General features: G+C 49.9%; 4 protein-coding genes across 7 annotated transcripts in view; 3 read left to right on the top strand and 1 right to left on the bottom strand.

Annotated features, from left to right (window-relative positions):
* Positions 1-372: 372 nt before the first annotated feature.
* On the bottom strand, positions 373-6,654 carry PSMB9 (proteasome 20S subunit beta 9). The gene is made up of 6 exons (XM_059076940.2): positions 6,527-6,654; positions 4,616-4,683; positions 2,413-2,544; positions 1,615-1,744; positions 1,229-1,370; positions 373-553 (listed from the first exon to the last, which is right to left on the bottom strand). The coding sequence occupies exons 1-6, from the start codon at positions 6,584-6,586 to the stop codon at positions 426-428; spliced, it is 660 nt and encodes a 219-aa protein (XP_058932923.1). The 5' UTR covers positions 6,587-6,654; the 3' UTR covers positions 373-425.
* Positions 6,655-6,755: 101 nt separating this feature from the next.
* Positions 6,756-15,249, top strand: TAP1 (transporter 1, ATP binding cassette subfamily B member). Its single transcript, XM_059076932.2, has 11 exons — positions 6,756-7,794; positions 8,271-8,385; positions 8,524-8,654; positions 9,416-9,621; positions 10,510-10,707; positions 11,555-11,683; positions 11,846-12,034; positions 12,608-12,781; positions 13,015-13,177; positions 13,471-13,607; positions 14,634-15,249. Exons 1-11 carry the CDS (start codon positions 7,197-7,199, stop codon positions 14,844-14,846), a joined length of 2,253 nt encoding a protein of 750 aa, XP_058932915.1. The 5' UTR covers positions 6,756-7,196; the 3' UTR covers positions 14,847-15,249.
* Positions 15,250-15,791: 542 nt separating this feature from the next.
* PSMB8 (proteasome 20S subunit beta 8) lies at positions 15,792-19,881 on the top strand. 2 transcript variants are annotated; one of them, XM_059076936.2, is made up of 6 exons: positions 15,792-16,601; positions 17,380-17,527; positions 17,687-17,798; positions 18,630-18,759; positions 19,132-19,336; positions 19,585-19,881. In XM_059076936.2, the coding sequence occupies exons 1-6, from the start codon at positions 16,455-16,457 to the stop codon at positions 19,671-19,673; spliced, it is 831 nt and encodes a 276-aa protein (XP_058932919.1). In that variant the 5' UTR covers positions 15,792-16,454; the 3' UTR covers positions 19,674-19,881. The 2 variants fall into 2 exon arrangements, with proteins under 2 accessions (XP_058932919.1, XP_058932920.1); XM_059076937.2 differs by having other exon boundaries at positions 16,401-16,601; positions 18,674-18,802.
* A 1,458-nt stretch (positions 19,882-21,339) lies between these two features.
* Positions 21,340-26,100, top strand: part of LOC131764033 (HLA class II histocompatibility antigen, DO beta chain) — a 48,485-nt gene continuing 43,724 nt past the window's right edge. The window contains exons 1-5 of one of the 3 annotated variants that reach the window (XM_059076926.2): positions 21,340-21,622; positions 22,057-22,557; positions 22,638-22,752; positions 25,321-25,451; positions 25,696-25,901. In XM_059076926.2, the coding sequence (XP_058932909.2) occupies positions 22,065-22,557; positions 22,638-22,752; positions 25,321-25,451; positions 25,696-25,901 (945 nt within the window). In that variant the 5' untranslated portion in view covers positions 21,340-21,622; positions 22,057-22,064. Of the gene's footprint in view, positions 21,623-21,787; positions 21,950-22,056; positions 22,558-22,637; positions 22,753-25,320; positions 25,452-25,695; positions 25,902-26,100 lie in introns of those variants that run through there. The other 2 variants (XM_067005988.1, XM_067005987.1) reach the window with 2 other exon arrangements.

The raw sequence follows: 26,100 nt of genomic DNA, 5'->3' as shown, positions 1-26,100 counted from the left end.
AGCTTTTTTGGTTCTTGTTATTACTCTTTGAAATTCACAAGTACCCCCCCCCCACCAAATATTTATGTACTTATCAGTTTTGGGTCTCTAATGTGAATGAATGCATTATGAAAGGAATTCTTTTCCATGTAAATTTGCTGGTGCTCTTAGCTAATTCTCATGTGTGTAGCTGTCTTAGCTACCTATGACCTGTCATGTGTAGAGCTCTTCCTAGTTCTAGTATACACCCCGCCTCCCTGCCCACCTCTCTCTCCTGTGGGAAAGATGTTTTAGACCTGGGGACAAAAGAATAAAAAAGATATGCTAACATCTGGGTGGGAAGAGGCCCCCTTCCCAAGCTTCATCTCCCTGAGTGACAATGACCATACCAGCTTCCTGTCCCAGAAAGTTTATTATAAAATAAAGAAGGGAAATCTGAGAAAGATTCACTCGTCATAGAATTTCGGCAGCTCATTGCCCAGGATGACTCGGTGGTCCACACCAGCAGCTGTGATCGTGACCAGGTAGATGACGCCCCCACTGGAGCCATCCCGGTTCATGGCCAGAGCAATAGCTGCAGAGGGTTTCAAGTTGCAGAGAGGAAGAGAGGATGGCTTAGCTTCAAATATTGTTTCCCTTCCCTCCTGTCCTTATGCCTATGACCACTTTCAGACTTTAGAACCCATCTCCTAGAGATGCATATTTAGTGGTGGTCAACCAACTTAAAAAAATTAAAAGTCTTCACATGATGTCCACGTTCTCAATACTGCCGCCATGATTGATTTCAAGTTATAAATAGATAAATAAGCAGCTCCCCAACCTTGAATATTTAACAATCAACTCTTATGAGTGGGCCCAAGCTAGCTCACCACTGGTTCTTGTGGTCACCCTAGATCTTAATCTGGTGTACTCATAACAATCCTGGTTTATGCCTTTTATCCTGAAAGCCCATCTAGTTTAGCCTTTGTCCTGCCGTCTCTCACTCTCAAAAGTGTCCCAGTTTGGAGGTTTTCTGGTTTTTTAATTTTTTGGCCGTGCCGCATGGCTTGCGGGATCTTAGTTTCTCCACCAGGGATCCAACCCCGGGCCTTGGGAAGTGAAAGCTTGGAGTCCCAACCACTGGACAGCAAGGGAATTCCCACTGGACATTTAATTAAATGGTCACTCACGTATTCCTATTCCTCATACTCTATCTCCTTCCCCCATTTAACAACCCCTGCCCCAGGTACCCTTCCACTTGCTTAGTTACCATTTGTGGTGAAGTGCCTGCACTCCTCCGGGGACATGCCTGGTTTATACGCCGCGTCCACATAACCATAGATATAGGTGCTGCCAGAGCCACCGATGGCAAAGGGCTGTCGAATCAGCATCCCTCCCATGGTCCCATATACCTGGGGGAGGCATCCTCAGGTCAGACTCTAGAAGCTTCCCTCCTCTGCTCACCACTGAGACAAGAAGGTGGCGTCCACACTCTGCAGTGAAGCCCCAGCATCTCATGCCCTTCTCCTTTGAGACTATCCTACATTTTCGAGGCAGTGTCTTTGGAACTCTTGGCGAGAATGCCATATGACCTCCATCTCCCTCTCTGCTGGAGAGGGGAACCCCAAGGGAGGGAGGACATTGGGAGAGACTCACCTGGCCCCCTTCACGTTGGTCCCAGCCTGCTACCATGAGATGTGCAGACAGGTCCTCCCGATATTTATAGGTGATATTCCTCACCACGTTTGCAGCAGCCAGAACAAGTGGGAGTTCCTCCAGTTCCATTCTAAAGGAAGGGTTAGGAATAGGCAGCAATATGATTTTCCTGAAGTTCCACCTTCCTGGGCCGTTACCATCATCGCTGCCGGGGGAATACCCGAAACCTATAGCTGCAAGGATTCAAACTCTAGCTCCCCTCCCATAAGTGCAGGGGAACAAGAGTCTCACATCACCCACTGGGAAGAAGGTTTCAATTGCTAATTGTTCTCCCTCCTTTACTCTGTCCCACCCCCAGGCCCCAATGACATAATTCTCCTGACTGCCAGAGCCCTGCCCATGTGGGTAAAAGCAGGTAAACTTTACTTCTGCCCTAATGACCTTGGTTTCCCCTACGGTCACCACCTGATATTATGGTGGCCCACGTCCTAATCTTCTTCCCCACTATTTATATTAGGAGAGTGATTTGCAGTTTTTGAACTACTTTCACTCATATTTTTTGATTCTGGAAATAACTATCTGGTGAGGTAGGGTAGGTACTATTAGTTATCTCTACTCTACAGGTGCAGAAACCAGCTTCGAGAGATTCAAGTGCCAGTTCAACACTAATGAAAGCCGGAGGCAAAGCAAGAATTTTTCGTTTTCCACAGCAGTGCTCCTGGAACAGGACTCTGTGTAGGGGTTCACTGGTTGGGGGAACTCTAGGTGGTGTGGACTGGGGACCCCAAAACTTCATACCCATGGAGCTCCAGCTGGTAGGCAGCCATGTCCGCTATGGCCTGAGCATCCGCAGCTGAGCCCGAGAGAGCACAGTAGATGCGCTGGTGCAGGGGGGACAGCTTGTCAAACACTCGGTTCACCACCGCCTCTCTGTCAGGAAGGAGTCAAGAGTCATCAACGTTAGAGATGCCCATTTTTTATGAAATTTTATTGAAGTCTAGTTGATTTACAATGTCGTGTTAATTTCTGCTGTACAGCAAAGTGATTCAGTTATACATATACATATTCTTTTTCATATTCTTTTTCATTATGGTTTATCACAGGATATTGAATAGAGTTCCCTGTGCTATACAGTAGGACCTTGTTGTTTATCCATCCTATATATACTAGTTTGCATCTGCTAACCCCAAACTCTCAGTTCCTCCCTTCCCCACCCCCCTCCCCCTTGGCAACCACAAGTCTGTTCTCTACCTCTGTGAGTCTGTTTCTGTTTGGTAGATATGTTCATCTGTGTCATACTTTAGATTCCACATATAAGTGATATCTTTTGGTATTTGTCTTTATCTTTCTGACTATGCTTAATATGATAATCTCTAGGTCCATCCACGTTGCTGAAAATGTCATTATTTCATTCTTTTTTATGGCTGAGTAATAGTCCATTATATATATATATATATATATATATATATATATATATATATATAAAACCACATTTTCTTTTTTTAAAAAAATTTTTATTGATGTATAGTTGATTTACAATGTTATGTTAGTTTCAGGTGTATAGCAAAGTGAATCAGTTACATATATACATATATTCACTTTTTTTTTTTTTAGTATAAAGACAACCCTCAGAATGGGAGAACATATTTGCAAATGAAGCAACTGACAAGGGATTAATCTCCAAAATATAACGGCTCATGCAGCTCAATATCAAAAAACCAAATAACCCAATCAAAAAATGGGCAGAAGATCTAAACAGACATTTCTCCAAATAAGACATACAGATGGCCAAAAAGCACATGAAAAGATGCTCAACATCACTAATTATTAGAGAAATGCAAATCAAAACTACAATGAGGTATCACCTCACACTGGTCAGAATGGTCATCAACAAAAAATCTACAAACAATAAATGCTGGAGAGGGTGTGGAGGAAAGGGAACCCTCCTACACTGTTGGTGGGAATGTAAATTGGTACAGCCACTATGGAGAACAGTGCGTAGGTTCCTTAAAAAACTAAAGATAGAACTACCATATGACCCAGCAATCCCACTCCTGGGCATATACCTGGAGAAAAACATAATTCAAAAAGATAGATGCACCCCAATGTTCATGGTGTACCATGTCTTCCTTACCCATTCCTCTGTTGATGGACATTTAGGTTGCTTCCATGTCTTGGCTACTGTAAATAGTACTGCTATGAACATAGGGGTGCATGTATCTTTTCGAATTATAGTTTTGTCTGGATATATGCCCAGGAGTGGGATTACTGGATCATATAGAGAGTTGCCAAAATTTTTGATGTTCATCTTTCGGTGTTTCTCAAATTTATTTCACAAGAGAATGGCTTCAGAGTACATGAAATTTAATGCTTGGATTAAAGCAGGAAGCAAAGAATTGTCTCAAACAAACGAAACACTGCAAGTAATGATCAAAATTAGATTTATTTTCAGGCTTAGATTTTTATAATAAAACAAAAAATACTAAATTAAGCTAAGAATAATCTTCACTTTATTAATTTTTCTTTGTTATTAATCATATTGAGGAAGTTATGTGTTCTATGAAACATAAAGTAAGTAATATTGATCTAATCCTGTATATTTACCTTGTATGTGAGGAAACTGGCCAGAAGGGAGAAAGACAAACTTAGTTCAACATATGATGGATCAGAAACCAGAATATCTGCTTGGCAGGACCATCTTTTCTATCTCTAAACATAGAGGGAAGGTGGGCCCCTGAAATCTCTACCTCCTAAATGCTTTTCAGACCCGATTCCGTGACTCCCTGGGACGGGGCACATTAGCATCCAGGCCCCAGATTCTTCTCCATGAATTCAGAGACCCAAATACCCACCCAATATCTTATCATAGTGGCCTTTCTGAAAGGTTCACTCAGTTTCTCCAATGCTTCAGTTTGCCAGTCTCTTTATGAATGGTTAAGAAAAATGTGCACTGGGGGCCATTAGCTTCCTTCCAAAAGTACACACCGGCACTGCTACTCACCCTGCAGACACCCGGGAATCAGATCCCACCACGACGCCCCCATCAAACTCTACCGCCATGATGGTTGTCTGCAGAGACACAGAGGATGGAACGTCAGAGCAGCAAGAGCCTTGATCCCTTCATGTTAACAGATGAGGAAACATTCTCAGAATGGGGAGGAGACTGGCTCAAGGTAATACAGTAATTTAGGCCAGAGCTGACTCCCAGAATGGGATTTTTTTTCTTCATCTTTCCATTTTCTCTCTTGTCTCTCCCAGCAGCAAGGGAATGTCAGAGCCTGGCAGTGGTATCACACAGAAAGAATGGCATCCCTAGAATCCTTTCCACTGTAAAGAGAGAGAAGTAGGATGAGGCTCCTAGGGTCACAAGTGCTCCCTTTGAGTGAAGGGCTCAGGGCGGGCACTTCCAAGTCCCGGTGACGCAGCTCCACAAATGAATTACCTCCGCATGCGCTTGTTGTGTCTACAGATGTGCTACAGACCTCCCCACGCAGCGAGTGACCGTGACCTTGGGAAACAAGCTCAAGCCCTTTTTTTGGGCCCACAATCATCCACCCCACCCCCTCTTAATCAGAAGTGAGCTCTTTCAGTTTACTGAACAACAGAAAACATCTCAGGGGTCAGTGGTTAGCATGGCCATGTGTCAAGGAAGGAGGAAAGCAGCAAGAAACACATGGGACAGTTTAAAATAGAGGTCTCATTTAAGACTTTCTTATCAAGAGGTAAATAGCCAGGGGAAGAGAGTAGCCAGGGAAAGAGATCTGTACCAAAGAGGATTTGATTGGGGAGTTTGAGCTGACTTTTTCAGGTCAAGAAAAGAAATTAAACAAAAGAATTAAGGAAGAGTGAAGGAGGATAAAGCTACATTTTTTTTTTTTACTCCTGTTGAACTGGAAAGAGCCTTAAAGATCCTACAAATGAAGAAACTGAGTCATAGAGAACGCAAATGACTTGTCCAAGGTCACACAGGACTAAAACCCATGTCTAGCTCCCATGCTTTGTTTTGACTTCTACTTCTTACTTTTCACTGCTCATCTGGCAGTGAGGAGAGATTTTCTAATTTATAAATGGTTTTACGGCTATACTTCTCACCACTCCATAAATTACTCTGGCCTCCAGGGATGTTGGCCGAGTGTTCATTTTGACAAACTGATTCATTATGAATAGCACAGCAGAGAACAGGGGCAACCCCATCCAAGAGTTATTCCTATATAACAAAACTGCCCCAAAGCTAAGCTTGGTAGCAGTAGTTTGAGAGCAGAAGCCAGCCTGCCTTGGGCTGCCATCTGCCCCAGGGGTCCAGCCTGGGCAAAAGTCGTCCAGCAGGTTGTGGAGGTGGGTGGGGAAGAAATGGGGAAGGGAGCGCGGTGGCACCTGGGCCAAGTAGGAGCCTTCCTGGGCCAGGCTGGGGAAGGGCACCTCCAGCTCACATGGAACCCCCCCATTATCAGCTGGAGCTATGAGTTACCCACGGGCTAGTTTATCAAAGGTCAGTGTCATGCGTCCCTTCTCAATCAGTGCCCATACTCCCCTCTCTCAAGTGCTGTCCTACTTAACCCAGGGCACCGTTTCCTTTTCTCTGTGCACCTTCTCCAACGCCCTCCCTTGATTTAACCAGCCGCTCTCTCTAGCCCAGAGTGAAAGCGAAAGGGCAGCTTCTCCTTAACGCTTCCAGCTCAGAGCCAAAGCACACCTTCTCCGCCTGCCTCCCGTGCCCAGTCCCTTCGCGGACCCCTAGACGACCCCTTCAGAATACAGACGCTCGTGTTCATTTCGGGATGTGAGCACTGGCTGCTACAAACTATCTCCCCACTCTTGTTAGTCTCCAAATTCACTCTTTGGCGCTTCCAGGGTCCCCCTATCGCTCCACTTCCTCCACCACTCCGCTAACCCTCAAGCCCAGACTCATTACCCCGGTGTGGACTTCTCTGGCCCGGGGTAAGTCTCCGGTGGGTACTCCTGCTCGCAGCATCCCGGCGCCGCGCTCCTCGCCGCCTGGGGCACTGGTTTGCGACCTGGGACAGCGCGCCGCTCGCTGCCTACAGCTCCGCCCCTTCTCCACGCCCGCCAGGGGGCGCCCGGGTCCATGCCATGAGGCTTCGCCTCCGGGCGCTAACTTGCGCGGGGCAGAACTGCCCGGAGACAGATGACGTAGGAACCCCACCCAGAGGCTGGAGGGAGAAAGTCGCGGCAAGTGGGTCCCGCAAGTGGAGGCGAGGACAGGAGGGTCGGGTGTTGGGAATGGAGAAGGTGGAGCACCAGGGCTGCTCCCCTAAACCTCGGATCTGATGTCGACGCCCTCCCCCCACATAGTCCTGGCGGGCCGCCTTCGGAGTGGGCGGGTCTGGGGAGCCGGAGACGCTTTCGTTTTCCCTTTACTGTAAACTGCTCACTTCTGGACAGCGCCGGCGAGCTCGGCGGGTTCCCGGGACTTCCGAAGCCCTGCCCCGGCTCGCCCTGCTCCCTCCCCGCCGCGGTCCGGGCGCCCGCCCTGCTACGACTCCAACAGCGTCCAGAGACTCCGTCTCGGCGAGGACGGCGAGAGTCCCAGGACCCGGGCTGGCCTCGAACCGCGCGTGCACATGGCCTGCTCGGAGTCCCCCGCTCCCTGCGGGTGTCTCCGCCTCTCCCGAGCCTCCCTCGCGTTCCTGGGGACAGCGTTGCTGCTCCTCGCCGACTGGACGCTGCTCCGGCTGGCGCTGCCCCGAATAGCCTCCCTGCTGGTACCCCCTGCGCTGCCGCTGCTCCGGGTCTGGGTGGCGGGCCTGAGCCGCTGGGCGGTGCTGTTTCTGGGAGCCCGAGGCGTCCTCGGGGCAGCGCTGGGCTTCCGGAGAGAAAGCGCAGTTGTCCGGGGATGGCTGGCTGCTTTGGAGCCGCTGGCGATGGCACTGGGCTTGGCCCTGCCGGGACTTGCCTCGTTTCGAGAGCTGGGCTCGTGGGGAGCCCCCGGGGACGCTCACAGCACCCGGCCACTGCATTGGGGAAGTCGCCTGGACGCCTTTGCGCTCAGCTACACGGCGGCACTGCCCGCGGCCGCCCTGTGGCATAAGATCAGGAGCCTTTGGGTGCAAGGAGCTCACGGCGCTTCTGGAGTGTTGGTGAACCGACTTCTAGGCTTCCTGGGCCCAGAGATACAACGCCTTCCGCCCTTTCTGGCCCTGGTGCTACTCTCCTGTCTTGGTAAGGGGGATGCCGGGGGAGAGGGACGAGGCTAGAGGACTGGGAAGGAATCGAGAGTAATGGTCAGTGAGATAGATTGGTATGAGTTGTCGGAAATGTGGATGACGGGACGGGGACCCAGCTCAGGTCTTGAGAAGAGCCCCCACTCCCCACCCCAGCGGAGCGGGAAGAGCCCTGTACTGGGTAGGAGTCAGGAGTCCTGGACTCCAGGGCTGCCCCGGGCGTTGCTTCACTGGCCACCTTGGACAAGGCCTTTCCTCTGGGGCAGCCAGATGATCCCTAGCCTTCCTCATTCAACCTCTAAAGGTCTGGTGGGGCCACAGGGTTTTGAGTTCCCAGGTGGCCCGTTTAGGTATAGATTGTGTCTTTCTGCCACTGCTCTCCAGGATTATGGGCAAAGGTGAAAGGAGGGTGGGCCGGGGGACCGTCTGGTTAGAGCTGACCTGCTTAGACTTGATATTTCTCTCCCTCCCCAGGGGAGATGGCTGTTCCATATTTCATGGGCTGTTTCACGGACTGGATTCTACAAGACAGGACAGGCCCTGCCTTCACTCGAAACATAACTCTCATGTCTGTCTTCACCATAGCCAGGTCTGGGGGCTGAAGTTGGAAGGCTGGGGATGGGGGAACCCTGAAAAAGAGGGAGTTGAAAGTTGGGGCTTCCGTCCAGAGTGCATTTCTGGGGGGCCCCCTGACCGTGCCCGGCCCTCCTTCTCTGTCTCCCTCTAGCGCAGTGCTGGAGCTCACGGCTGATGGAATCTACAACAGCACCATGGGCCGCGTGCACTGCCACCTGCAAGGAGAGGTGTTTCGGGCTGTCCTGAGCCAGGAAACAGAGTTTTTTCAAAAGAACCAAACAGGTTTCTCATGAAACTCTTTTCACTATCCATCCACTTACTGTTTATATCCTCACACATCTTTTTACTTATAACCTTGATCCTTCTCTCACACGTAAACGTCATCATGTCTTATTCTTGATGTACCTCAAGAGCAAAATACATATACTCCTTACCTGCAGAAAAACCTAGTGTTTCCATCCAAGATTTTCCCACAAATATATCCCTCTGTGTGTATTTAGATAGAAATGACAGGAATTTCAAACATGGAAATTTTGAGATCACAGAGTCCAACCACCTCGTTTTACAGAGACGGGAACTGAGGCCCAGACCCTAAATGCCAACACTTGCATAGACACGTATGGATAGAGATGAACTTGGGAATAGAAGCCATCTCTTGATTCCCAATCTAGGACTTGCTACAGTTTCTTGGACTGCTTTCTAGCAGCACCTTCGTTTTTCTCCAGCTCTGTTATATGATCAGTTTAAGTTTTTCCTGCCTATGTGAAGAGGATATACAAGTTCTTCAGAGAACAGAAATCTGTCAGAGAATTAGAAATTCACAAGGGCATCAATTTCTTTAGAGTTAAAAGGAAGGTCTTTGGCCAGGCTTTTCCTCTGGAACCCATTCTCCTTGAGTTAAGATTCCAAGCCTCCCTAAACCACTGACCTTGTTTTCCAGACCTTCTTAGAACCCCTCCCCCTGGCACCCTGGCTCATTGCCAGGCCCTCCCATCACTCTGAGCTTCTCACTCACTCACTCTCTTCTCCTCAACCCTTGGCAGGTGCCATCACATCTCGGGTCACAGAGGACACGTCCACCATGAGGGAGTCTCTGAGTTCGCAGCTGAGCCTCTTGCTGTGGTACCTCGGCCGTGGACTGTGTCTCTTGGGGCTCATGCTCTGGGGGTCCCCATCCCTCACCATGGTCACCCTGCTCGCCCTGCCACTACTTTTCCTTCTGCCTAAGGAGCTGGGAAAATGGTCTGAGGTATGTCCAGGGAGTTGCCTCAACCTATACTGACCCTCATTGCCCGGACTTGGTGGGCTCTCCTCACAGATTTTTTTCCGGGCACCTTCGCCGATTCTTCATCTTTTTGAAACTCCTTGTCCACGTTCCTGGATTGCTCAGTGTCGATCTTCACCTTCTCTGTGTCTTCTAATGTCTGCCTACAATCTGTCTTTAAGCATATGATCACCAAGGTTGGGATTAACATATACACACTACTATATATAAGGTAGGTAAGTAACAAGGACCTACTGTATAGCACAGGGAACCCTACCTAATACTCTGTAATGACATATATACGAAAGAACTCGGGAAGAGAATAGATACGTATGTATGTATAACTTAGTCACTTTGCGGTATATCTGAAACTAACATAATATTGTAAATCAACTATACTCCAATATAAAATGAAAACTAAAACAAGGAATATGATCACCAGTCTCAAGAATATGGTCCCCGGGCTTCCCTGGTGGCGCAGTGGTTGGGAGTCCGCCTGCTGAAGCAGGGGACGCGGGTTCATGCCCCGGGCCGGGAGGATACCGCATGCCGCGGAGCGGCTGGGCGCGTGAGCCATGGCCGCTGGGCCTGCGCGTCCGGAGCCTGTGCTCCGCGGTGGGAGAGGCCGCAGCAGTGAGAGGCCCGTGTACCGAAAAAAAAAAAAAAAAAAAAAAAAAAAAAAAGAATATTATCCTCTATGACCCTTCTGAGTCATTTTCCTCTTCTCTGTATCCATGGGGGATATAGCTGGGTCCCTTTCTCCTCTGTCTCTCTGCCCTTTCTCACCTTTAATCTCCAGTTGGATAACTCAGGTCCTAGTGTCCCTTATGGTTTGCCAATCACGTGTGACATCTCTTGTCCATGTCTCCACAGGTGCTGGCAGCACAGGTGCAGGAATCTCTGGCAAAATCCAGCCAAGTGGCCATTGAGGTGCTGTCATCTATGCCTACAGTCCGGAGCTTTGCCAATGAAGAGGGTGAGGCCCAGAAGTTCAGGGAAAAGCTGCATGAAATGAAGACACTCAACCAGAAGGAGGCCCTGGCCTACGCTGTCAACCTCTGGACCACCTGTGTGAGCACCTGGGGATGAATGGCTATTTCCTGGTCCCCGAGATGCTTCAGTGCCATTCCCTGTCCCATGACCCTGTTCCACACTCTTCCTCTGCTGGGCAATGGTGGGTTCAGTGTCTGTATCCCAGCAACCAGAGGCTCCATGACCCCACTCAGTGTGCCTAACCCCTTCCCACTTTTTAGGCACGCTAGATGGCTTCCTTTCCCTAGGGTGCACAAAATCTCCCCGACCCCCTTTGTAGGAAAGCGCCAAGTCTTCCAGTCCCAGGGCCTTCCTTTGCCTCATGGGGGGTGCTCAGGGAGCTATACATTCCTGCACCTGGGCCTGCTTCATGCCGGAACTATGCGGATGTACTCCTGAGAGCCATGGGAATAGCGGAAGCCAAGAATGTGGGGCATCTTGTGATGTAATTGACAGAGAACTAGATCAGCGATCAGAAGTTCCTGCCTTGATGCTACCATTTACTAGCTCTGGGACCACGAACTAGTAACTTACTTTCTCTGAGATTTTTTTTCTCATTTTAAAGAATGGGAGTAATATAATCTAGTTTATAGGGCTCTTGATACGAATATTAGGTGACATGACATTCATAAAAGCCTTTTGTGAAGAGCAAGATGCTCCCCAAACAAGGCGCTACTGGTGATGGTGATGGTGATAATTGACTTCTATCATGGGTAACCGAGTGAGACTCCATGGGATGCTATGTTTCATTCTTTAACACCTATTGAACCCTTGAGTTACTTGGGGAAATGGGATGCTATCTCTCCTTAATGTTAACGATTCTGGTTCTTTGCACCAGAATTTTAGATTTTCCTCCCACAGTCCCTTTTCTCTGTGATCTCCACAGATCTCAGGATTGCTGCTGAAGGTGGGAATCCTGTATTTCGGTGGGCAGCTGGTGACAAGCGGGTCTGTGAGCAGTGGGCACCTGGTCACCTTTGTTCTTTACCAGATCCAGTTCACCATAGCTGTTGAGGTGAGGTCCTTCCGTTCTCACTCCCCAGTGCTTTTCCTTCCCCTGTGCCATCACCATCTGAGTCACTTTCCTTCCCTCCTTTGCCCTTCTCACATCCCATAACCCTGGTAACAGATTGGGTCCTTCCCATTACCCACCTCACTATTCCTACCTCCCCTCTAGGCACTTCTGTCCACCTATCCCAGGGTACAGATGGCTGTGGGCTCTTCGGAGAAAATATTTGAATACCTGGACCGGATCCCTCGCTGCCCACCTAGTGGTGTGTTCACTTCCTTAAAGCTGGAGGGCCTCGTCGAGTTCCAGGGTGTCTCCTTCACCTACTCAAACCGTCTAGATGTCCCAGTGCTGCAGGTACAACCTACCAATCCCTGTATTCTACCAACCTCACCCTCAACTCGACCACCCTAAATTTTCTCCCTGCCTTCAACCTGCTTAGCACCAGGTTTAGACAGAGCCTCCCTCACCCTTCAGAGGCAAAGACGAGATCACACGTTCCATAAAACTGCCCCCACGCTCAAGGACCAGGCTGGATTTCCAAGAAGAATGGAAGAGGAGGCTCTCAGGAAGAAGGCTCTCCTATCCTAAGGCGTCATGGAAGCAAAAGCTGTGTCTGCAGTCTTCCTTTTTCTTTCCATCTGTGGTTTGAGATGTGATTGTTTTCTTTTTTCTCATGCTCTCTGAGACTGAGTGTGTGGCACAGTGGTGCTTAGTCTTTGCCTTTGTCTTTGTTTCATCTTCCATCTCTACTCCATGGGGAGGTGTCTGTGCACGTGGAAGGGGAGTAGTTGCTGTACTTCACCATTTTCCTCCTCTCTTCTCTGGGGGAAGACGTTGACAAGACAACGTAACAAGACAATGACTGATAGGTCTCAAGGTTAGGGGGCTCTGGCTGCCTCTTAGTGTGTGTGATTCTCTGGCTTCCAGGGGCTGACGTTCACCCTTCGTCCTGGTGAGGTGACGGCGCTGGTGGGGCCCAATGGGTCTGGGAAGAGCACAGTGGCTGCCCTGCTGCAGAATCTGTACCAGCCCACCGAGGGGCAGGTGCTCCTGGACGGGGAGCCCCTTCCCAAATATGAGCACCGCTACCTGCACAGACAGGTGAGCAAGAAGATGGCATGGGGGAGGCCAGGGAGCCTCAAGTCAGAAGAGCATTCTTACCGAGCACTCTGAACAGAGTGTTAGGAGGCCTTAGGTGGAGGTGAGCATGTGGTCAGGAGAGAGGCTGGGTAATTTTGTGATATGCTTCCAATAGAGATTCTCAGTCTTCAATCTCTAGAGAACCACACTCTTGTGTTCCTTGTTCTATGACTCTGCATCGTATTTTGTCCCAGGTGGCTGCTGTGGGACAAGAGCCACAGCTATTTGGAAGAAGCTTGAAAGAAAATATTGCCTATGGCCTGGTCCAGAAGCCAACCATGGAGGACATCACAGCTGCTGCAGTGGAGTCCGGAGCCCACGGTTTCATCTCTGTACTCCCTCAAGGCTACGACACAGGTGCTTTCTCCACTCACATCACCACCCAGACATCTTCACCTTCCTTGTAACCCCAGTAGTCTTGCCTTGATGCCTTAGCTCCCCCCACCCCACTGACATCAATTTGAAGTTGTAAGATCTTGTTCTTATGGCTCTTTTATCCTCATGTCCTCAGAACTCCTTTACCTTCCCAGAACCTTCTCTATCTTGCCGCATCCATCAGTCCTTGGTGTGCGTGTACGTGTGTGTGTGCACGCACACACATGGGTGTACGTGTGCTTATTCAGCTCTCACCTTGGCCCTTATCTCTGCAGAGGTAGGTGAGGCTGGGGGCCAGCTGTCAGGGGGTCAGCGACAGACAGTGGCTTTGGCTCGAGCATTGATCCGGAAACCATGTGTACTCATCCTGGATGATGCTACCAGTGCCCTGGATGCAGACAGCCAGTCCCAGGTAAGAGAGTCATCTTCTTGATGCCTATTTCCCATCCAGTCCTCCTTCCTTCACTCATCCTTTGTTATTATACTAACATCATAATTCTCCGAACTGGTCCTTGCAATTCTCAGTTCCCATTAGCTTCTCCCCAGGATGCCTAAAACCAGTTAAAAGAGATGATCTACAGACCCTGAATCTGTGAAGCCAAACATAAGCAAAAGACCATCCTCATAATACTAATATGAACTGAACTTTTACTATGTGCTGGACGTGCTGGATGTAGTCTCTTGCTCACTTATTTGTCATGAATGCTTGTGAGCTGGGTGTTGTTACCCTCATCCAACAGATGATAAAACAGAGGCTAAGAGAGGTTGAATAACATGCTCACCGTCATTCAGCTATTGAATAGCAGAGCCTGCACCCCAGTTCAAGTCTGCCTGACTTGAATGCTCATACTTTTTACTAGTAAGTTATATTTCCTTAAAGAGAATATAAAAATTAGAGAGGAGAGACTATTCAATACCCTTCACCCTTTTCTTATGGGTTTCACCCTAGGGCTCTTTCTTTCATTACTTTTTTTTTTTTTAATTTTTGTTGGAATATAGTTGATTTACAATGTTGTGTTCGTTTCTGCTGTACAGCAAAGTGAATCAGTTATACATATACATATATCCACTCTTTTTTTTTTCTTTTTTTAGATTTTTTTCCCATATAGACCATTACAGGGTACTGAGTAGAGTTCCCTGTGCTATATAGTAGGTTCTTATTAGTTATTTATTTTATATACAGTAGCGTGTGTATATGAATCCCAATCTCCCAGTTTAGGACTCTTTCTTTTATTCCACCTTTGCCAGCTCATGTGAACAGCCCTTCACAAGTCAAAGGTTTGACAGAGAAGCACCCAGAAGGAGAATCTTCAATTTCCTTGAGGTTATTGGCAGAGGTGGCAATGGTCCTGGCGAGGTCTGTCCCAGCTCTGGAAACACAGATGTCTCCCTGAGCTGGGAGTGGTCCCCTGGTCTGACCGTGTATGTTTTTTCTCAGGTGGAGCAGCTCCTGTATAAAAGCCCTGAGCGGTGCTCTCGGTCTGTGCTTCTCATCACCCATTGCCTCAGCTTGGTCGAGAAGGCTGACCACATCCTCTTTCTGGAAGGAGGCACCATCATTGAGGCGGGAACCCACCAGCAGCTCATGGCGAATGAGGGACGATATTGGACCATGGTTCAGGCTCCTGGTGGATCAGGTGCTCCAGAATGAAAGACTTCTCAGACCTGCACACTCCATCTCTCTCCCTTTTTCCCTCCTCTCTATAGTGGAGAGTTTGAGAACAAAGGTCTTACCAGAGTGGCAGGGTGGGCAGCTGCTACTGGGAGGGGTGACATTCTAAAATGTAACCCCTGAGGTGATGCCTGAAATTTTGCCATGAGTGTTAGCTGCTCTCCAAGCTCCTCTTGGCTATACAGATTTCCTGGAAGAGAACAGGCTTTAGAACTCCTTAGTGTAACTGGGTTTGGAGCCAGGGTTGGTGTGGCTAGCATGAGAAATATTTAGAATACATAGAAAGGGAAAGTCAGCTCCTTTTTAACCTGACCTGAGGCATATGCTGGCCCATAAATACCCTGTGGTTTCTTGACATTTATAATAAAATTGGTGTCTTGTACTGTGGTTTCTCGTGTTTTCAGTGGACCAAATGGCCCACCGACCATTGCAGCGCCATTTTCAGGAGCTGGGTCCCTCCCTCCTTCAACATCCTCAGTGTTTCCCAGCCCTAAGTGTGCCATCTTCTCCCTTAAGTTTTCTATTTCCTGTGGTTGACCCCTTCACTTCTCCATCCCCCTGTGCGCGCCCCCAAGGATGAGCCAAACAGGGGGATACAGTGTCCTCCAAGGCACCAGCAGCTGCAGTGCCTCAGAGCCCGGAGATGGAGGATGGAGGATGAGCACGTCTAGAGGAAGTTCACCACCGCCCACCCCGGTCCTTTACAGCAGGGCTCGCCGGGTTCTGCAGTGGCACCTGCCTCAGTAACTCAGCGTAGTGGGCGGGGTGGTCTAGTAGATCTCTTCCATTCAGGGAGGGCCGTGGTCGTGTGACGTCAAGAGTTGCCGGGCAGATTAGGCCAACTCAGGTTGCAAGGAGAGGCGGGTTTTAGAAACGTTGAACACGACAGTGCTCAGTCAAGCAAGAATTACGCGAGTAGGTGCGGGCAGAAAGGGCAGTTCTTGTGGGTGGCTGCAGGTCAAGGAGACAGTTGAACAGGGAGAGACCCTAGTAGCGACCAGGTCGAAGGATTCAGAGGCTGCACCCTCTCCTTGGTGCTCCCTTCCCCCACACGCTGTGGGTGTATTCTGTTGCCGGTCTCCCCAAGACCTGTCTGTCCTCAAGACTCAGTGCCCTCACGTACTCCTATCCCTCCCCTACTTTTATAAAGCGATGCTCCTAGGCACACCCCTCCCTCATTCCCGATTTGAAACTGCTCCCAGGTTCTCGCTGACTTCCAGATTTCTGGTTAAGGCTACGCTTTTGATGCTATGACCCCTGCCCACCCCATAACTGTCCCCGGAAGATGCCCCAGCCTGTCGGTGTCTCTTACAGTAACCTCATCGCCCAGGGAGCGTTCGAGCTGCTCGCTCTCTTTCTTCCTTTCTTCTGTTAGTCTATCACCCCCGTTTCCCTAATTTCCATGAAGGCGGATCAGAGAAGCCTGTCCCCAACATAATACTCCTGGTTTCCATACGCCCACTGGACACTTCTCGAGAAGTGCAGGGAGGATGTGGAAGAAATTCTGGTTCCCTCCCCTTAAGGCTTCAGGCTTTCGCTTTCGCTTCCTCCTCCGAGAGCCGCCAGATCTCCGGGTGCTGGGCGGTCATGGCGCTGCTGGACTTGTGCGGAGCCCCCGGCAGGCAGCAGGAGGACTGGGCTTTCCCTCACGCGGGAAGCCGGCTGCGCTCGGACCCCAGTCACTACAGTTTCTCTCTGCGATCTCCGGAGCTCGCCCTCCCCCTGGGAATGCAGGTCAGGGCTGTAAGAAAATCCCGTGGGAGGCGGGCGGGAGGGAGCAGAGTAATGGAGGGTCTGCCTTGAGACTGTCCGGAGGCGGAGAAATGCGGAGGGGGCCATCCTTTAGTCTAGCAGAGCCACATCCAGGGTCTAGGGCCGGAGCCAGGGAAGAGGCCACGTGGGACTTGGGGGCTGGCCGCCTGAGGGTTAGGAGGTGCAGATTAGGACCAAGAGGGAGAGGTGAGCGGATAGGGGGCTCCTATCGGGAGACCAGAGAGCTTTCCTGCCCGTTCTCCATCACAAACAAATCACGAAGCTTTTCTCATGGGCCTATCCTATGATACAGGGGCTGTGTAGTGTCTTGCAAAACCTATGAACTTGAGCGTTTAGCCTGGACTCAGCCACTCACAGTTGTGTGCCTTGGATCAAGTCCCTTAGTCTAGGTCTTGGGTCTCTCTTCTGTAAAATGGGGATAATATTCATAAAACGTTTTCCCTGAGGCTTTAATGACCTATGAATGGAAAACCTTTACAGTCACCCTTAAAATGTTTAGTTATGGTACCACTTATTTTATTTTTTCATGTCTATTGTGCTGGCATATGGAAAAGGTTGGTGTCATGGCCTCTTCTTGTCTTTCTCCCACACCAATTCCTTGTAGAGCTGGGTTATTAACTGTTTCATTTATTGGTGGTTGGAGAATTTCTGGGTATCTCCTTCCTCTAAATTCCTTTCCTGGAGTGTCCAGCTTCAGAAATTTTCAGTGGTCCTTTCTCTGCCTTTTCTGTCTCCTTAGCCCACTGAATTCTTCCGGTCCCTGGGTGGGAATGGAGAAAGGAACATTCAGATCGAGATGGCTCACGGCACGACCACGCTGGCCTTCAAGTTCCAGCGTGGGGTGATTGTGGCCGTGGATTCTCGGGCCTCGGCCGGGAATTACATTGGTGAGTGTGTGTTCTCCAGCTGGCAGAATCTGGGAAGCTGGGCCCTCCTCTCAGCAGGAGCCCAGCATTTACACCAAAGTGGGACCAGATATTGTTTTAGCACACACAGGGAGGGCTGTGGGGTCATTCCTCCTCTCCCCAAACTCCATCTTCTTCCAGCCACATTAACGTTGAACAAGGTGATTGAGATTAACCCTTACCTGCTTGGCACCATGTCTGGCTGTGCAGCTGACTGTCAGTACTGGGAGCGTCTGCTGGCGAAGGAGTGCAGGTAGGCCTGGCCCCTCACCTCCCTTCTAAGCCTGGATTCTGCATCTTCCAGATCACTTCTCCTAACCGCCCCCAGCATCTTAGTGCTAATGTCGTATTTCACAAAACAGCCTTTTGGTGATTAAAAACTTTCTCCCAAATCTCAGCCTGTGCTCCTGCCAAGAAGCCAGATCATTTGTCAATTATCAATGTTTAGCACCGACACCATCGACCCTAGTGGAATCCTATCATTTACTGGGATTTCTTTTTTAAAATTTATTTATTTATTTATTTATTTTTGGCTGCATTGGGTCTTCATTGCAGTGCGTGGGCTTCTCTCATTGAGGTGGCTTCTCTTGTTGCAGAGCACGGGCTCTAGGCGAATGGGCTTCTGTAGTTGTGGCATGCAGGCTCAGTAGTTGTGGCGCACAGGCTTAGTTGCTCTGCTGCATGTGGTATCTTACTGGACCAGGGCTCGAACCTGTGTCCCCTGCATTGGCAGGCAGATTCTTAACCACTGTGCCACCAGGGAAGTCCCTACTGGGATTTCTTTATGTGGTTTTGATGACTTCCCTGGTGGTCCAGTGGTTAAGACTCCGCCTTCCAATGCAGGGGGCTTAGGTTCCATCCCTGGTAGGGAGCTATGCTCCCACATGCAGCATAGCCGAAAAATAAAGAAAAGTTAATTCTATATAAATTCCAAATCTTTCCTCATCCTTAGATCCTACAAAACCACTCCTTTCAAATGCTTATCTCTTCAATCATTTTCTGCCCATCAAGTGGGCTGCTAGGAGGGGTGGCCTTCTCCTGTCACCTCTAAGTCCTCTCCTGGAACCTCCCTGTCCTCACCCAGGCTGTACTATTTGCGGAATGGTGAGCGTATCTCTGTGTCTGCAGCCTCCAAACTGCTCTCCAACATGATGTGCCAGTACCGGGGCATGGGCCTCTCCATGGTCTGCATGATCTGTGGCTGGGACAAGAAAGTGAGTCCCCTCCCTTCTCCATATTCCCACGTGTGGATGAGAGGTCAGTTTCCCCACCGTACACTCCTACTCCGTCCCCAGAGGATACGATGCACAGAGAACACTCAGTTATAGAACTCTTACCCACTGGCAATTTCTGGGTCTGGATGTGGACCATTTTTTCATAAGCTTGTCCCTTTGGATCAAATAGCTGATTCCAAGTTTGTTTTTCCTCCCTTAAGTTTCTATGATTGTTCCCAAAGTGCTCTCCTAGTTCAAATGTTCCTGGGGTCAGCCTAAGTCTTTGGTCCACTTCTCATGTCACACTTGAATCTGGATGTTACCAACAACTTCCTCTCCACTTCCAACCTAGACCCTTCTTGCATCCTATAGGGTCCTGGACTCTACTACGTGGATGGAAATGGGACTCGGCTCTCGGGAAATATGTTCTCCACTGGTAGTGGGCACTCCTATGCCTATGGGGTCATGGATACCGGCTATAGACCTGACCTTAGCATTGAAGAGGCCTGTGACCTGGGCCGAAGGGCAATTGTTCATGCCACCCACCGAGACAGCTATTCTGGAGGCGTTGTCAATAGTAAGAGACCAATGCCCTCCTCCCCTGCCACGCCCCTGAGGAGGGAGGAAGAAGGGGAGAGGGTTGAGATTGGGAGACACGGGGGAGGCTGAGTGACAGGGAGTGGGTTTTCAGAGCCTGAAGGGGGCATTGCAATCCCGTAATAAGGGCTTTGAGTGTGTGTGTTGCTGTTGTCGCCTTCAATATAACAGCATTAGCAGGATCTTGCTGAAGGGAAGGTGACTCTGTTCTTTCTCCTTTGCCTGCAGTGTACCACATGAAGGAGGACGGTTGGGTGAAAGTGGAAAGTACAGACGTCAGTGACCTGATGCACCAGTACAAGGAGGCCAGTCAGTAATGGTGGCAGTGGTGGACCTGGGGACCTGGGCCAGGTTACACCCCAGGAGAAAGAGGGGCCTGACCTGACCCAGAGATAGAGAACCAGGGGCCACTGGGAGGCAGCGTGGAGTTTATCCTTTTGTGTGTTCTCTGTCTCCATGAGTATCACCCCCAGCCCAACCTTCTGGGTGCCCCACTAAGCACAATAAAGGAAAACGGTTATAAAATCCTCTGTGTTGTGGCCTTGTGAGGGTTCCGGGCTGGGCTTGTTGGCTGGAAGGATCAGGAAATAAAGATAGACTTTTCCTGAGAAAAGAGACTCAAACCCCTACCCAAGAAATGGGGTCTCATCAAATATTTCTCTGGGCTTTCCTTCCACTTTCATCTCTCCAGGACCTCCGGAAGGTTCAACATTGTCTGTGGACACTTAGGTGCAATTTAATTCAGGCTAGGCACACAACCTGGAGGCTCCTGTGTGGTCAGTGGGTATCTGGCTGTGGTGTGCTTAGAACAACTGTTTTTGACTTTGTAAAGGAGAATGAACAAGCTTCCTCCTCACATGTGTGCGGTAATTGTAAACATGGTCCCATTTATCTCAAATAACCCCCTAGAGAGATTGGATATTACATGGAAAGATGGACGTTAGGGGTTCCATTTCATGATGGGTCACACTCCGTTGCAAGATGACAAGACTGTGATGGAAGTGGAAGAGGAGATAAGGAGGACTCGCTGAAGTTGGAAATATGAGGAAAAGGTAACCAGGTTAGAAAGATGAGTCAGAATGAGATTTTCTGAACCACGCTGGGACTTCAGGAAGGAGCAGGACACTGTCACCTCTCCAAGGAGAGTTCATCAAAGGAAGAGCTTGTAAGTAGGAAGCAGCTGAACATAGAGCTTTTTCATTAGAGAGAGATCCTTAAAATCCCAGAATGGACAGGGTTGGAGAAGTTTTAGTAATCTCCTAACTTCAAATCTAAATTTGAAGTGACTCATGCCAATAACATTTCAAAAAGGTGCTTTGGAATCCACGTGGCCCTCCCTTAGGGAATATGTTGAGTCTGGGAGGTGGTTTCAACCAGAAGAGTTATTTCTGTTATTAACCAATCTGCCTGTCCCATAGATGGGCTCTGGGTCTGGAAGGACCTATAGAAACCTGATTACTGCGCTAATCAGTGTTAAAGTAGACTAAGAAACAAACTCCATTTCCCTCATATGAGGAAGGTGGTTCCACCATAATCTGAAGCACAAATCTAGAGGCATCTGAACACCTTCTCTGCTCAGGAGCTGTGCTGAGAAAAGACAGATGAAGATGTGCAGTGGGGGCCTTCTCAGCTCAGAATCCGTTAAGTGGAAACTCACTTAGGTCCTGGTGAGAGTAGCTGGGCCTTCTGTATAGAAGTCCTGTGTGTTTCTCGCTTGGACTCTGGCTGTGTGTGTGTGTGTGTGTGTGTGTGTGTGTGTGTGTGTGTGTGTTGTTTTAAACCCCAAGATCCTACGACTGGAACTTGGATTGGGAAAGAGGGCAGTTCTCAAAATAGGTTTAGAGCTGAGGTATGAAAATCCAGCGGTTCTCTAATTAAAAAGAATCCCAATCCTCGAAACAGCTTTATTTCACTTAGTGGCAATTAAAAAAACTGTAGCAGTTTCCTATGACAGAGTAACTGTTGCTGTGGGTGGAGACTAACCGGGGCCTGGCACGTGCAGCAGGACTCGGGGGTCAGTTCCGCGGGCTGCAGGTGTCGCGCGCCGCCTGCTGGCCGCCGGGCCCACCACCGGGCACCGGCTGCGGAAGCGAAAGCGAAAGCCGAGGGAGCCCGGCCTCCCTGGCTCAGGGATCCGCCCTGGCTCAGGGATCCTCGCCCGCCGACAGAAGGGATACGAAGCGGAGGCGGCGCGAGGAGACTTCAGAGCTCGGTCCCCGGCACGTAAAGGAAAGACCCCCGAGCTGCAGCCCAGAAGCCCCCTCCGGTGAGTTGGTGCGCGTGGGAACCTGGAGCGCTAACAGGGACGCAGCCCATCCACCGGCCACTCCGCGCCCCAGGCTTCCTGCCCTTCTGGACCCCAGGAGCAAGGGAGCGGGGCGGGACCGCCTGGCCCTCTGGAACTCGGCGGCGGCGGCGGCGGCTGGCGGGGGCGGGGTGGGGGGGGAGGGGGCCACGGGTCTTTTTTTTAGAGGATGAGGCTGCCGATGGTCAGGCTTCGCAGCTCCTCTGTCAGGCGGAATGCCTGGGATCCTAGGAGGGAGATACTGAGGAGGAACAAGCACCTTTCAGGCATCTTTCAGGGTAGCACTGGGTAAATAAAATGGAAAGCCAGTGGACGCGTTCGGCGAGGTGAGAGTGGGGAGGAGAGGGGACAAGGACTGGGACTCACCTCTGTCGTTTCTCACCTTCTACCCCTAGATCTCGCCATGCGGCTCCCTGACCTGAGACCCTGGACCTTCCTGCTGCTGGCCGACTCGGCGTTACTCTGGCTGCTGCAGGCGACCCTGGGGGCTCTGTTTCCCCTCGGGCTTCCAGGCCTGTGGCTAGAGGGCACCTTGCGACTGGGAGGGCTTTGGTGGCTGCTGAGGCTGGGAGGGCTGCTGGGGTTTGTGGGATCACTGCTGCCCCTCCTCTGCCTGGTGACCCCTCTGTTTCTCTCCCTGAGGGCCCTGGTCCCGGGGACCTTGAGTGCTCCCCCAGCCAGGGTGGCTTCAGCCCCTTGGAGCTGGCTGCTGCTGGGGTACGGGGCGGCAGGGCTGAGCTGGGGCGTGTGGGCTGTGCTGAGCCCTCCAGGAGCCCCGGAGAGGGAGAAGGGCCAGGAGAACAACAGAGCCTTGATGTGGAGGTTGCTGAAGCTCTCCAGGCCAGACCTGCCTTTCCTGGGTGCGGCCTTCTTCTTCCTCACTGTTGCCACGTTGGGTGAGTCGAGAGAGGGCGCTGTGACTTGGAGGTGGGAAAAGGCCCTGGGCACCAGCACATTCACTGTTGTCCTCATGCAGGTGAGATATTAATCCATTACTATTCTGGTCTTGTGATTGACATCCTGGGAGGTGATTTTGATCCTGATGCCTTTGCCAGTGCCATGTTTTTCATGTGTCTCTTCTCTGTTGTGAGGTAGGTGATGGCGATTTGCTAGCCCCCAATTTTTACAGGGGCCCTCACTTTCCTAACTCTGTTTTCAGACCCTCTTGTGCCCAAAGCACAAAATACTTAAGCTAAAAATCTGTATTTGTTCATTCACCATTGTGTCATGCATCCATTCATTTATTCCTCCGTTCACCACGTGGCTCCATCATCTTCAAAGTTTATATTACTTATTATAGTTACAGAGAGAAGTGAATGTAGTACAAAAGGTGTTTATGTGTCGAATGGAATGGCTCTCAGTTACCTCTCAACATTTTTATCTCCGTGAAGTTCCATTTCTCTTTTCTGTCTCCAACCTCCCACCCTGTGTTTGTTTCCACAGTTATCCTGTTGTCAGGGTGGGCATGTTTCTTCCTCCTGACTCTTGGTCCTTAAGTCATCTTGTCTATCCTGGAAGATCTTACTCTGAGGCTTGTCACCTTTCTTTCCAGCATCTTTACTCTTTTCCACTTCATTTACTTTTCCTTCTGTTTTAAGACATAGCTAGGAGTGCGCTGTCTACAAACTAATTAACTAACTGCTTGATAGGGCTGGGACTAGGATGAGGTGAGTCAGGCACCTAGGCTGCAAAATTGAAGGAGGTGCTCATTCTGAGGGTTGTGCAAGTACCTCACTAGCCTTCCCCAAATACCAGCCGGCTGCTTGATACCGCTCCTTTGCTATGGTCATACTTCATTTAGAATCCCTCACAAACCAGTTCTTCATTATTTCATACTTACTACTCTTTGCTGAAACTACTTAAAAGTGAATTTCTGGGCTTCCCTGGTGGCGCAGTGGTTGAGAATCTGCCTTCCAATGCAGGGGACACGGGTTCGTGCCCCGGTCTGGGAAGATCCCACATGCCGCGGAGCAACTGGGCCCGTGAGCCACAACTACTGAGCCTGCGCGTCTGGAGCCTGTGCTCCGCAACGAGAGAGGCCGCGATAGTGAGAGGCCCGCGCACCGCGATGGAGAGTGGCCCCCACTTGCCACAACTAGAGAGAGCCCACCCACAGAAACGAAGACCCAACACAGCCAAAAAAAAAAAAAAAAAAAATGAATAAAAAAGCCAAGCATTTGAAGCCCTTTAAAAAAAAAAAAAAAAGTGAACTTCTTATTGATCAAGCTGCTGCTTTAAAAAAAAAAAATCACCCTCAGTTCTCTATGTGTCTGTAGCATCTGGCATCAGAACAATCTCTCTTTTTAAAAAAATTATTATGTATTTTATTTATTTGTCTGTGCTGGGTCTTAGTTGCGGCATATGGTCTCTCAGCTGCAGCATGTGGGATCTAGTTTCCTGACCAGGGATCGAACCTGGGCCCCCTGCATTGGGAGCTCGGAGTCTTAACCACTGGACCACCAGGGAACTCCCAGAACAATCTATTATGATTCATCTTGTTCTTCAGGTAGCTTTTATGAACTCCCTTTCTACTTTCCAGTCCACTCTTCCCTCTTCTGGAGAACCGTCCTCCTCTGGATCCTTAATTATGGACTTTTCTCAGGACTCAGTTCTTTGATCTTTAAGAACATTTTTCCTGTTGAGCTAATGCAGCTCACGTCTGCAGGACATTCCCACATCCACATTCCCACATCTAGCTCCAGTCTTGTAATCCAGAGGCCTCCTTGATGTTCCCATTGGATGACGCCCTGTCACCTCAGAGACTCCATGCACCCAGAACTCCAAGTACATCCCACTCCCTCCTGGTCTCCTTGAAAATGCCTCCCTCTTCTTATTCCCATTCATGAAACCATCAGTATCCTCAGCTCCAAGCACCAGCACTGTCGCTGTCTTTCTCATGTTCTTGCATTTTCCACACTCAAAATGTTCTCCTATGGTTCCTTTCTCTCCATTCTCACTGTGATCACCAAAGTCCAAACCCTCACCATTTCATGTCTGAGTACGGCAACATGGTAATTAGATTTGTATTAGAAACCCATATTTTGTACAGTTCTTGCTTGTGTGCTTTCACGTTTTTCCTTTGAGTTTGACTGTAAAAATTCACTTGGTGTAAGAGGAATTCTCCAATCCCAAGGGTAGTGGAGAGGGGAGAACAGCAGGGTTCCAGGGCTTTGGAGATGGGAGGGCAGGGAGTCCATTGCTGTAGTTCCCACAAGAAAGTATCAATATCTAGAAGTAGGAAGAAGGATGTTGGGGGTGGGGAGGAAGGAGACCAAGACCAAGGGGAAAGCTGGAGGGATGGCCCTGAGAGAGACCAGGTCAGAAGCAAGCCATAGGCCCTTTCCCTTCACAGCATCTTTCCATTTCTGTTGTACTGTTCCCTCCTGTCTAGCACAGAATGAACTAGTGATGCTGGTGAATCTGTCTGTGTTATGATGTGGTTCCCACAGCTGGCTGACTGTGTCCTCTTTTCTCTTCATCTGTTGATTCCTGCCCCTTGTGTCTCCCTCTCTCTTATTTGTTTCTCTTCTGCTCTCATGATATACTGCCTCCAACTTTGTATTTCTTTTCTTTCCATGCTTTCTCCTCGGCTTCTCTCCCTCCCTCCGTCCTTCTCTGCGTCTTTCCTCTTCATCCTCTGCCGCCCTCCTTCCCCGCAGCTCGCTGTGCGCAGGCTGCCGAGGAAGCATCTTCACCTTCGTCTCATCCAGAATCAACCTGCGGATCCGGGAGCTGCTTTTCTGCTCCTTCCTGTGCCAGGACCTTGCTTTCTTCCAGGAGACTAAGACAGGTAGGGCCCGGAGTCCAGGTCTGGGATCCCCCAGGACTTCCTTTCCCCTCCACTGCCCTCCCACTGCATCCCTGGTGCCAAGGCCTGGAGCTGTTTTTCTCTCTTTGGGGACCATGTAGAGAGGCAGTCTCCACCTGTCTGTCTGCACGGAGGGAGGGCTGTGTGATATTGGGAGCTCAGGAGGGAGTTTCTGGGGCTTCTGCATTACAACACGTGGTTTCCTCACCTGCTTTGTCCTGCCCAGGGGAGCTGAATTCCCGGCTGAGCTCGGATACCAAACTGATGAGTAATTGGCTTCCTCTGAATGCCAACGTGCTGTCTCGAAGCCTGGTGAAAGTGCTGGGACTTTGCAGCTTCATGCTCAACGTGTCACCTCGACTCACCCTCCTTTCTCTGCTTGAGGTGCCTCTAATGACAGCGGTTGAAAAGATGTACAGTGCTCGCCATCAGGTACGTGTGGATGGTAGGGAATCCCCAGGGAAGAAGAAAGTTCTCCTAGAGGCGGTCTCCTCCAGGTCCTTAGAGGCTTCAGAAGGTCCATGACCCTCTGGGACTTTGTGTGTGTGTGACGGTGGGTGGGGGGGTGGGGAAGAGAGAGAGATGGGGAGAGAGAGAGAGAGAGAGAGAGAGAGAGATTTTCAGGTTATTT

The sequence above is a fragment of the Kogia breviceps genome, chromosome 10 (genome assembly GCF_026419965.1).
Source record: "Kogia breviceps isolate mKogBre1 chromosome 10, mKogBre1 haplotype 1, whole genome shotgun sequence".
In the NCBI taxonomy this organism is placed as follows: Eukaryota; Metazoa; Chordata; class Mammalia; order Artiodactyla; family Physeteridae; genus Kogia; species Kogia breviceps.
This window is presented reverse-complemented; position numbering and strand designations above follow the sequence as displayed.